At 39.2% G+C, this 12500-nt stretch overlaps 3 protein-coding genes across 8 annotated transcripts in view; 2 read left to right on the forward strand and 1 right to left on the reverse strand.

Moving 5' to 3' along the window:
- The window catches only part of LOC308102236 (putative E3 ubiquitin-protein ligase RNF144A-A), a 2810-nt gene extending 2313 nt beyond the window's left edge, over positions 1 to 497 (reverse strand). The window contains exon 1 of the mRNA XM_080451851.1: positions 239 to 497. Within this exon, the coding sequence (XP_080307977.1) occupies positions 239 to 329 (91 nt within the window). The 5' untranslated portion in view covers positions 330 to 497. The remainder of the gene's footprint in view (positions 1 to 238) is intronic.
- The window catches only part of LOC308102218 (uncharacterized protein), a 44660-nt gene that overhangs the window by 29228 nt on the left and 2932 nt on the right, over positions 1 to 12500 (forward strand). The gene's annotated exons all lie outside the window — the stretch shown is intronic.
- Positions 5967 to 7762, forward strand: LOC308102131 (uncharacterized protein; the record flags this gene model as incomplete). Its single annotated transcript, XM_080451735.1, has 7 exons — positions 5967 to 6031; positions 6117 to 6219; positions 6323 to 6441; positions 6538 to 6608; positions 6706 to 6828; positions 6931 to 6986; positions 7732 to 7762. Exons 2-7 carry the CDS (start codon positions 6188 to 6190, stop codon positions 7760 to 7762), a joined length of 432 nt encoding a protein of 143 aa, XP_080307861.1. The 5' UTR covers positions 5967 to 6031; positions 6117 to 6187.

The following is a 12500-nucleotide window of genomic DNA, read 5'->3' on the forward strand; positions in this document are numbered from 1 at the left end:
TTTTAGGACACATTGAGGAAATAGGTTTTATACCATTCCAAGATAACAGTCGAAGGGATGTTTGGTGTAACTTTATATAGTATAATAAATATGCTCTTGATTAGATTGAACTTGACTACTTGAATGTCCATTCATTCTTGCATTCAGGTACATACAAATTTGAAATATACTGTTTGTTAAGTAGCACATCCACAAATTGACAATAAGCTATTTCCTATAATAATTTTTCATAACTCACGTAGTGGATCCAAATCATCTGGTCTATTTACAAATGTCAGAGTGGTGTCCTTGGGGTCATAGCTCTTTTCCTCCTGCTGCTGTGTGGTCATTTTCTTTCAAATCAGTCCCCAAAACTTCGTTCACGATCAGGACAATGTTAAAGACTGGACTGGTGTCACTGCAACTGCTGTGTCACAACTGGATGTGTTATTATGTTATATCCTTTCCCTATTTCGCTTTCTCTCTCGGCTGTGCACATTGATATCCCATAGGCTTATACACTGATCGCATGTGCCACGTGTTCTAACAAAAATGAAAGTAAAACTTATTTCAACAAAGTCGCCACCAGAGTCAGATCAGACGGCAAACTGTTCGGTCACTTTTAAGCTATATCTGATACGCAAATAACAAGATGGGTAAAATCTACCAGGTCAATTTGATTGGATGCAAGGGAGAGAAAATGATCATTGACTTGTGCAACACAGAGGATCAAATGAAGGCCATGACAGTGTTGCAGCTGAAAGAGAAAATTGCAGAACGGCTTCCAGGCAACGTTGGTAAGCAGCTTGGGCTATGAGCAACATGTTTCGTTGAAATAAAACACAAACAACAACAAAAGGTTCTGTGAAATGTACTTCAATTACTCTCTTTTGTGTGTGTGTGTGTGTGTGTGTGTGTGTGTGTGTGTGTGTGTGTGTGCGCGCGTGTGTGTGCAGACACTGAGACCATGCGGCTGATCTTCACAGACAAACAACTGGAGGGGGATTCAACCCTTCTGTCATCTTATGGAATCCAACACCAGTCAATCATCCAGTTGGTGTTGAGAGTTTCTGGAGGAGTTGGAGGACTGTCACTGTGACAGACCAGATGGACACGAGAGAGAAAGAAATTGCTGTTCTTTGACCCTGATATCTACTTTGTTTTCTGTTGATGCCGACCATTCCTGTATTGTTCTGTAACACAACACAATAATATTTAGGCTATTGTTCAATATTGTGAATTAGGTCATTGGCAGATTTATGTTGGAACCACTTATGTGCAAGTTACAAATAAAAGTTTCCTGTTGAGAAGTCGCCATGTTCTCAATTCCTGTTGACGTTCACCACACTTTTGAAAATCTAAGGTTAATAACATGGGTTCTGTTAACAGGACATTGGCTGTTAGGATTTAGGGGTTCTTGTGATTTTTTAAATAGATTAGTTTAAAAAAAAAGTTCCTGGTTTCGTTTTATAACATTAATAATAGGTTATACACATTACAGAATACAAAACGATTTCGTTTCAAATCAATTAGCCTATTAAACAGATCATTTTTGCACAATATTATTTATTCTCTGTCAAAATCAGAGAAACCTAAATTACGATCTCCGCTCCGTTTCTGTAGTGTAGGCTTTTGCGACGACGCACACAGAACAAAGAGCTCTCGCGCTATCCATGGTTCTGAATTCCATACGCGCAACTGAGGCTGTAGCCTGACTCTGTGGCATTTAGCCTACTATATGACTTGGTGAAACAGTGTTCTTATTTCACGAGTAGCTATTAATAATAATAATAAAATAATGAATTGCATTTATATGGCGCTTTTCTAAGTACTCAAACTTACTCAAAGCGCTTTACAATGGTTCATTCATTCATACAGGGGGGGGCATTGGGAGGTGGAGCGGCGAACAGTCGACGCCAGCGTCCCCACTTTTCCCACATTCACACACCAATGGTGGCAAGCTAGCGCCGACCAAATCATTGGAGGCAATGTAGGGTTCAGTGTCTTGCCCAAGGACACTTCGACATGTGGACAGGAGGAGTTGGGATTCGAACCGCCGACCCACGGATCAATGGACGACCTGCTCTACCTCCTGAGGCACAGCCGCCCTATTATTAGTCCATTAACAAAGTTAAAATAGGCACAACTATCAAGATCATTTATTTGTGGTGCCCCCATGTGTAATTGAAATGGTTTTGACATTCACGTGTGTTTTGGGGTACATTCACAATAGATTGGATGTTCATGATTTATGCCAATGGATTAAGGGAGGGCCTTTGCTCATTTTGCTAGGGTTGGATGACTCAGGGTTGAGGACAGCAACTTGCAATGGGCCTGGTCTACAAGATACACCACAACATTGGGATACCCATGTAGACCTACCTGTCAAAATACTTCATAAACGTAAATGAAGTCCATAATTATAACAACAGAGGCAGCTCCACTGATCATGTTCAACCCAGATTTGGCACAAACAAGAGAATGAACTCTTTCTCATGCAACAAAAACGTGGAATGCCCTACCTAAAGGAGTAAAGGAGTAAACCCCTATACTCACTTTCAAAAACGCCCTAAAAAACACCTTCAAGAGGCTGCAATTCCAAACTGGCCCCTGTCAAAGTCTTAACCCACCAAAAGGGGCATGGACTGACAGATACAGAGATCTCCATATATGGGCATAAAAGGGACTCTCCATACATGGGCATAAAAGGGACAAGGACTGACAGATAAAGATATCTCCATATATGGGCATAAAGGGACAAGTCAAGTCAAGTCACCTTTATTTGTATAGAACATTTAAAAACAACAGAAGTTGACCCAACGTGCTTTCAAAATAACATCATAAAGACCTCATAAAATGCAACATAGTAAAAGAAACATAAAAGCAATACCTCCTGGTGGCATGGTTATTTATTATTTGGAGTATTATTATTGGACACCTGGTGGCGGGCTTTAGATTGGCAGCACTGGGTGTGTATTTTACACTTATGGGAGTTATAAAAGTAACACAAAGGAGGAGATGGATATACTTCAGGGGGTGTGATAATGTGTCCTTGCGGCATTTCAGAACAGGAACATACTCACAGAAATGTGTACATATTTTATTTACATGTGAATGGTTGGATTGTTGATGTACACTACAGTATATGTTCTATATTCGCTTATGTATTATCATTTTTGTATTATTATTATTACTATTATTATTATTATTATGATGATTATTTATGATAATTGTCAGGAGGATTGAGTTCAATAGGGATAGCACACCTGCGTTTTTTTCAGTCAGTGTTTGTGGAAGATATGTCACTGCAACTGGATTTGTTATCATGTTTTTTCAACATTTCACTTTCACTCTCTCTCCTGCCATTTACAAGCACCAAGCCACATGACTTATGGGAAAGCACGCAAGCCATAATCTTTATGTGCTTTAATCATTTACCAGAATCTTTGGTTATGGTTTATGGTGGAATGCAAGCCTTTATTCTTCTGTAAGCTGTTCCAGGAATATTCCAGTCTGTAATATAATTTACTGCCCTTTTCACATTCACTAATCTTTTCCACAAATGAACAATGGAAGCAACATGTACAAAAAAGTTATGTAAATCAGTACATAACACAATACAAAAAGAAATCCTCATTGTTCATTTAAGGGTTCATTTGGTATATTTCTAAGTTAAATTAATAACTGTGCATGCCAACTGATGGCAACACACACTGTTATAAACAACAAGATGGTTCAAATCTGATTGGATTCAGGGGAGACAATGGCTAACTTTTTTTTTAATAAGAATAGCAGAAAGGCTTCCAGGAAGCACTGGTAAGCAGCTTTGGGTCATGCAGCATGTTTTGTTAAAAATAATTATTTGATTATATATCTAACATCAGCATATTAATGCCATGAGGCACTTGTAAAAAATAGGAAGTAAAGTAATGTAAAAAATCTGAAGTTCTGAACACAGATCAACCTTTCATCTTACCTCAGTAACCCACACCTCCCATCCATGTCCCTTTGGCAGTATAGCCTATGCCCAGACCTACTGGAGTCTGTACTGTACGTCTGTACCCATCCAAAGGCCAGGTTATGACAAACACACTTTATATGAGAGAGAAAGATATGAATATGATCCATAAAAACATAAATAGCTATAAATGATTTTCATGGTATGACAGTCATGTTTCAGGGCTAGATCAAATGTAGGACTATGATTAGAGTGTTGTTTGATAAAAAACAAGTCCTTAATTTTCAGATTGATTGGTTTTCTACAGGTGTCGTTTTTGGACAAATTACCAATCATCTTGCTAACCTCTCCCAGAACCACGTCTTGACTCTTGACTGAAAACTGCAATTGACTGTTAACTGAAAATGAAACTGGACTAGGCCACGTGCTTTCGTGACAAGTAACAAATTGTAATACAAGCAAAGACCGAGCCACGTAGCCTACTGTTCTTTTTCTTCACTTGCTGATGACTTCGCCTTTAGGACGCAGCGGCATCTAGCTGGCTGAAACTTTTGTCTTATTTCGCAACTATACAATGCAATTGTTGGACTCCGCTTAACTGTTTTGGAACGTGTGTTCTAATTATGGTGCAAGTAATACATTGGAATTAGTGAAGTTAAAAGTAGGCCTTGCAACATGTCTCAACTAAGTAAAGATGGGTCTGGACTAGACTCTGACAACTCTCCAGGTAAGCTACAGGCGAAGCAGTTACTTACATTGACGTAATAAATTCGGCTGTTAAAAGTAATCCGTGGCGTGTACCTTTCGTTCAGTTGATTTTCAAAATAAAATACAAAATGGAAATACTTATTGGACAACTTAAAAGACAATATTTGTTTCTATAAACAAGTAAGTTGTGCTTTGAATTGTAAATGGAGAAATTGGATTATGACCAGGGTCAGGGAGGGTGATTTGTTTTTGTTTTTATTTGACACAACTGGCATGAGTGACTCTGGATACATTGCTACGTAAACTGTGTAAACTGGTTTTATTTGGGAAGAAAGAAATGTTGTATTTACATTATCACAAGGTCTGGCTTGCTGCCAGGCCTTGTGAGCTTGTAGATCGGCTGTTTTCCTGAATTAGACAGATTTGAACCTGCTCATCATCTCAAAATCATCTCATGACAGACAGGGTCATTTATGAAACGTGTGTCTCGCCAATTGCAATTCGCAAGCATCACTGCGCATTGCTCTGCCGTGGCCCGTGTGCATATTTTGCTCAGTGGCGCTGATTGATTGATTGATTGCATTCTTTATTAACAGTTTGCAAAGACAATCACATGGAAGTAGGCCATTGGCTATTAGATCGCGGATTCGCGGTTATTAGTAGGCTGCCTTAATGGGCCCGTGAAATTTGTTCCAGGTCACGTCATGTGTCCACAGTCCAATACTGTAGGCCTATATTATATTCTCTATATGTGTAATAAACATCAGAACTTGACGTGGGATAGCCTACTGCCTGGTGTCATCTTGTTCTCTGCGCAGGCGACTCAACTGAAACGTCACTCACCACCACCCTTGTTAGAGGGAGACGTTAGACCGAAATCACAACAGTTATGTAGCCTACCTACTGTAGTCTTTTATGTACAGACAGTTAATCAAGACTGTTTGTCTGTAAACATTTACGTCTTGTAGCGCAATTGTTGTTATATGCATAATAAAATACAATATGCATAATAAAGTTCTGATTGTATGCGGCAGTGGCTTTTGACCGCTCAAAGTAAGTCCTCATATGCTGAATATTCTTTCTTTGTTTAGGGTGAGACAGATGCTTTGTTTAATTGTAGTAGAGAATCTCTTGGTGCTTTGCCAAACATTTATTTGTGTCTCTTTTGCTTCTATTTGCTAGCACATGGACCAGATACTTCCGTTCATGAAGTCAACCCAAAGTCCTCTTCTAAAGACTGTGGTAGCATTTGTAGAGAAAGGAATAGAGATGAAGTCGGTGACAAAAAGAAAGAGGCTTCCAAGCAAACAACAGCAAAGAGCAACTGTCCTCCAGAAACAAATTATTCACAGACAGGTGCACCTGTCAACTCTGGTGACTCTCCAGGTTAGCTGTAAACCATGACATTATCTATCAGAAGTCAAATTGTAACATCTGTGTTGGTACATCATTTCAAATATCTCTCTTACAGTCCCCAAGTATTATGGTTTGGAAAGACAAGCAGCAACTTGTCCCTTAAACAGTGTGCTCCAGATTCTCTTCATGAATAAAGACTTCAGAGAGGCTGTAGGAAGGTATGTTATACTGTACTGTTGGTGTAATGATAATCTCTGTAGTTGTTTGTTACATGTACACATACCAGACTGCTTATGCCAAGTATATCATTTCCTTTTATAGGCTCTGCAGTATAAATCCCAAGACTAAGAACACTGATGCTCAACTCAATAAGCTGTTTGAAGACTTAAAGAAAGATACAGCTGATTCATATGCTGTGAAATTGAATTTGGTTGGTGGAGGTATGAGACATGAGATTTTATTAAATTACCTCTGAACACATGTGAATCAACTATACAGGAATAAATGCATTATGTTTTACCATCCTATACTTCCAGCATATAAACACCGTAATGCTGCTAAGTATTTGGAAAAGATCCTGAACATGACCAGTCCTGAGGCATCACAGGTACTGTATACGCTTCTAATATTAATCACAGACATATTGTCTCCTCATGAAAAGTAAAATATCATGTATACATTTACATGTACACTTGTGTCTTCAGATGTTTCGTGGACAGTTAAGACGCAGGACCACATGTCATACATGTCACCACCATATTGATAAAGTCAATCCATTCTGGAATCTGCCTCTTGTCATGGGTACAGATACTGAAGTCTATAGTGTGGTAATGACAATTCTCTGATTCAACACAATTCTTTTTGTGACATAATTTTTTTAAACAATTATATTAACAGATTTTATGTCATGAATCACTGATACTTTTCAGTTGAATGGAATCGAGTCATTTTTCAAGCTTTCCAAATTCTGTGGGCGTAACCAGATGTACTGTCATCAATGTCGTGTCATAAGAGATACAACTACTGTAAGTTCTGAAAAAACTAACAGACAAACAAACAAACAAAACATTTATAATAGATTTACATTGAGGCGATGTCATAAAATGTGTATGGTCATAACATTTCTCATGAATTGCAGTCTAATGACCATTAGATAGCTTCTGAAGGTATTCATTCTGTTACACATAAATGATAATGCAAAGACTCCTTAGAAAGTACTATCCTTTTAAGACTGTACACAGTCCTTTGACCTTAAGATAGACTTGTCAGTACTTGTAATGAACATTGAACATTGAACGTTGTATTAAACCTATAAACCATAGTGCCAAGAGTTTTAGCTCCCATTCACTTAGCTCCATCTACTTCTATTACTACTACTACTACTACTACTACTATACTGTAAACTGTACCAATACTAATCCTGATTATATTCAACACCATTATGATAATCATAAATATATTCTGACTATTATTCCTGTATATATGTCAACCAGCAAAATAGGATAATGGATCATCCAGAGATTCTCACACTGCTGCTCAAACGACCTGACAATGAAGATTTTCTCTATCGATTCGACCAAATAAACCGCCGTGTGGATGCGCCTCTCACCCTTCAAATAGCAGAGGTATGAGTCAACTACCTTATAACTGTTATTTTTAAACTCTCTTGATGTCTTCTTCATATATTTTACTTTAGTGTGATTTTCTGTGTTTTTGATATCTTTGATCAGGATCAGACATATGAACTACATGCAGTTGTAGAGCATTGTGGGGGAATGCTAGAAAGTGGAGGTTACACTGCTACAATCAAATCCCAGGATGATGGCAGATGGTATAAGTTTAAGAACAGAACGGTAACACTGGTAAGAGAAAGCTCCTTCACATTGATTAAATATAGTGCCAACAACACCATATTACACACTGGTGTTTCTGTGCCATTGTCATTCATTGTCAGTAATTTACACTGATTTTGTTTTCTTTGACAGGTGGATTCGCAGCCATTTCAGGCATTCACAGAAAAGTAAACTTAATCTGATCATTTTAATATCTGTTTTGATCCTTTATTTTCAAAGTATCTTCTTCAAACCTTTTGATCGAATGCAATAAATACATAATTATACATTTAATACATGTTTTTTTCCAACAGATCCAGCAGCCCTCATCTCCTTATCTACCAGAAGGAGAAAAGTAAGTCCTGGCATATGCTTGGCGATATCTTTTATGCTTTTATGCTACAAGGGTGAGACAACTGCTTTGTTTCATTGAAGTAGAGAATCTCTTGGTGCTTTGCCAAAATGTCCTTTGTGTCTGTTTTTCTTCTATTTTCTAGCACATGGATCAGATACATACTTCAGTTCACGAAGTCAGCCTAAAGTCCTCTTCTGAAGACCGTAGTAGCATTTGTAGAGAAAGGAATAGAAATGCACCAGAGGAGGGTAATGATAATGATGGACTTAATTCCACAGAAAAACATAATGGTGCAAAGAACAAATACACTGCAGACAGAGCAGTGTCCAGTGTTCCAAATGAAGAGGAGAGAGTCCCACAAAGGATAGGAAGCCATTTGTCAGGACAAAGTGGCCTCTGTAAGAGTCAGGACAGTCAGAACAGGGTTTCTAAAAGAGAACGTATTCAGGACCATGGACAGAGAGAGCATGAAACAGCAGGAAATCATAGGCAGAACTTACAATATACTGATCAGAAATATTCACAGGAAATACTTCACACATTTACAAGACATGAGAACTATGTAGAGTCGTCTTGTCTAGATGTTAAGGGAAACATAGGTGTTATGGGAAACAAAGGAAACAGAGGAATGGATAAACATCTCCAAATCACAGAAGGGTGGAAGAAAGATGGAGGTGACAAAAAGAAAGACTCTTCCAAGCAAACAACAGCAAAGAGCAACTCCCCTCTGGAAGTGAATTGCTGAATATCAATGCGCAATCAAAGTATTGTCACTAAAAATAGCCATAACCCTAGGACATTGTTCAAGGTAATAGATTCATTCACTAATCCCACCCGTTATAATAACAGCAAACTTTCCCAAGAAAAATGGGAGGAATATTGAAATTATTTCAGTGTAATGTTGAACCTGTCACCTATTGAACACTAGAAAAAACTGTTCTGTCAATTAAATCTACCTGTCAATTGATTCCTGTTCCAAAACAAATTCTAAACAAAGTAGTTTACCATACATTACCGCAATGCTCTCTACATGTCTAAGCCATAAATGTATTCCCTGTTGTAACTAGTGAAAGATTATGCTGCCAGGGTTCTGACCAACTCTTCAGTTCTAAGTTCTATAAATATTTGTTATTATCAGTGGTGTAAAGTAACTAAGTAATGTACTTAAGTACAATTTTTAGGTACTTTTACTTTACTGGAGTATTTCCAATTTTCAGTACTTTTATTTCTACTCCACTACATCTCAGAGGCAAATATTGTACTCACTTCAGCCCTATATACTGTACATTTCAGTAAAGGGCGTGGTCCCACCGTACTTTTATTTTACCTCTGGGGCGGAATCTGCGAGCTAGTGCTTTGTCAATGTAAATGCGTGGATTCACGCAAGAGCGCATCTTTCCGCTTGTCGCGCACATCTTGCGTTTATGCGCTCTATGCTGCTTTTCCTCCTCTGTCCAATCGGGTGAGTCGAAGGCGGACCGTCCCAAGATTCAGGAAGCGACATGGTGCTTGCGATAGAGCAACTGGTTGTAGCTGTTGCATGGGAGGGTCCTGAAGGGTCCTGAAAGTGAGTGACAGGGTCACTTAGTTTATTTAGAATGCGCTGGCTGCAAAAAACTGTGGCCGCGCACAACCTGCGTTTAACATCGGCCGACCATGTTTTTCTACCACTGGTTATTATCATTATTATTATTGTTGTTGTTGTTGTTAGACATCTAATTGTCTAAACACAGTATGAGCCGTTGTCCATCAGAATTATAACCACTGATCCGTTAGAAGCCTATTGGTACGTTGTTTTAACTTATAGGTTTTTCTTAAATTTTCAGAACATAATCCTGATCAAGACAGTGGTCAGAGAGAGCATGAAAAGGCTGGAGAAGACTGTCAGACATTGCAACATGCTGACCAGAAAATTAGACAAAAATCTGTTTCAAGACATGAGGATAGTAAAGTTGTGAGAGCAGACACATTCCAAGACAAGGATAGGAGCATAAACATGGATGTTAGCAAGCATAGAAAAGGAGGAGGGGATGAACATGTTCAAACAGAATGGTGGGTAAAGGGAGAGAGGGGACAGGAAGAACAGAGCTATGGTGGTGGACAGGCAGGAATAGCAGGAAAAAGAGGGCAGAAAGAGCATAAAGAACTGGGAGATGGTGAACAGGAGAGACCACATGACAGTCAGAAACATGGAGGAGTAAAGGGACAGGAGAGACCACATGACAGTCAGAAACATGGAGGAGTAAAGGAACAGAAGAGACCACATGACAGTCAGAAACATGGAGGAGTAAAGGAACAGGAGAAACCACATGAGAGTCAGAAACATGGAGGAGTAAAGGAACAGGAGAGACCACATGAGAGTCAGAAACATGGAGGAGTAAAGGAACAGGAGAGACCATATGAGAGTCAGAAACATGGAGCAGTAAAGGAACAGGAGAGACCACATGAGAGTCAGAAACATGGAGGAGTAAAGGAACAGGAGAGACCAAATGAGAGTCAGAAACATGGAGCAGTAAAGGAACAGGAGAGACCACATGAGAGTCAGAAACATGGAGGAGTAAAGGAACAGGAGAGACCAAATGAGAGTCAGAAACATGGAGCAGTAAAGGAACAGGAGAGACCACATGAGAGTCAGAAACATGGAGGAGTAAAGGGACAGGAGAGACAATATGACAGTCAGAAACATGGAGGACAGGAGAGACCACATGAGAGTCAGAAACATGGAGGAGTAAAGGAACAGGAGAGACAATATGACAGTCAGAACCATGGAGGAGTAAAGGAACAGGAGAGACCATATGACAGTCAGAACCATGGAGGAGAAAAGGAACAGGAGAGACCATATGACAGTCAGAAACATGGAGGAGTAAAAGAACAGGAGAGACCACATGAGAGTCAGAAACATGGAGCAGTAAAGGAACAGGAGAGACCAAATGACAGTCAGAAACATGGAGGAGAAAAAGGACAGGAGAGACCACATGACAGTCAGAAACATGGAGGAGTAAAGGAACAGGAGAGACAATATGACAGTCAGAACCATGGAGGAGTGAAGGAACAGGAGAGACCACATGAGAGTCAGAAACATGGAGGAGTAAAGGGACAGGACAGACAATATGACAGTCAGAAACATGGAGGAGAAAAGGAACAGGAGAGACCATATGACAGTCAGAAACATGGAGGAGAAAAGGAACAGGAGAGACCACATGAGAGTCAGAACCATGGAGGAGAAAAGGAACAGGAGAGACCACATGACAGTCAGAAACATGGAGGAGTGAAGGAACAGGAGATACCAAATGACAGTCAGACCCATGGAGGAGTGAAGGGTGCTGTCCAAAAGGCAGCATGTGACGGCACCATGTATAAATATATAAAGAATGCAGTTTCAGACTTCTTTCGTTCTTCAGGTAATCTATAACCCACAGCATTATGTTATATACTGTATATCATCTACAAGCGTTGAAAGCCTAACATCTGATAACTGTCATGGTATGTGATATCTTTCCCCCTTGCAGGCTGCAGATACAATGGTTTACTGAATCAGGGATCAACATGTTACCTAAACAGTGTTCTCCAGGTTTTGTTCATGACCAAAGACTTCAGGAAGGCTGTAGAAAGGTTTGGCACAGACCATATGCAGGTTTTAGTTTCATTATAATGTAACTCCATTGATCATGTCTACCAATTTGCCACTTCTGGTTTTGGTGAACAATAATTTGACAGCTGATTTCTTATACCCAGTATATGGTTTCTTCCCATAGGCACTGCCGTAAAAATCCCAAGACTGAGAAAATTGATGCTCAACTTAATGCACTGTTTAAAGACTTAAAGACACGTCAGTCTTACACATATGGAATCACACAAAAAATGGAAATTAAAGAAGGTATGAGACACAATATTATATAAGCAAATAGTCTTCATATACACGTTAATAAGCTAAAAGCAATAATAAACATGTTATGTTTTACCACCACCCTACTTCCAGTGAATGCACAGCGCGATGCCGCTGAGTATTTGGAGAAGATCCTGATCATGACCAGTCCTGAGGCATCACAGGTACTGTAAGCTTCTAATGTTAATCATCCATGTACAGTATACATATTCATGTACTTGTACACTTGTGTCTTAAAATGAATGAAAATATGTCATAATCATTTATCTGTTTCTGTTCTTTTATGTCTCCAGATGTTTCATGGACAGTTAAGATACAGTACCACATGTACATGTCTCCACCGTACTGATGTAGTCAATCCATTCTGGAATCTGCAACTTGCTATCGATACAGATAGTAAAGTCTATAGTGTGGTAATGACAATTC

This window comes from Gymnoscopelus braueri (genome assembly GCF_963280865.1).
Source record: "Gymnoscopelus braueri genome assembly, chromosome: 15".
Taxonomy (NCBI): Eukaryota; Metazoa; Chordata; class Actinopteri; order Myctophiformes; family Myctophidae; genus Gymnoscopelus; species Gymnoscopelus braueri.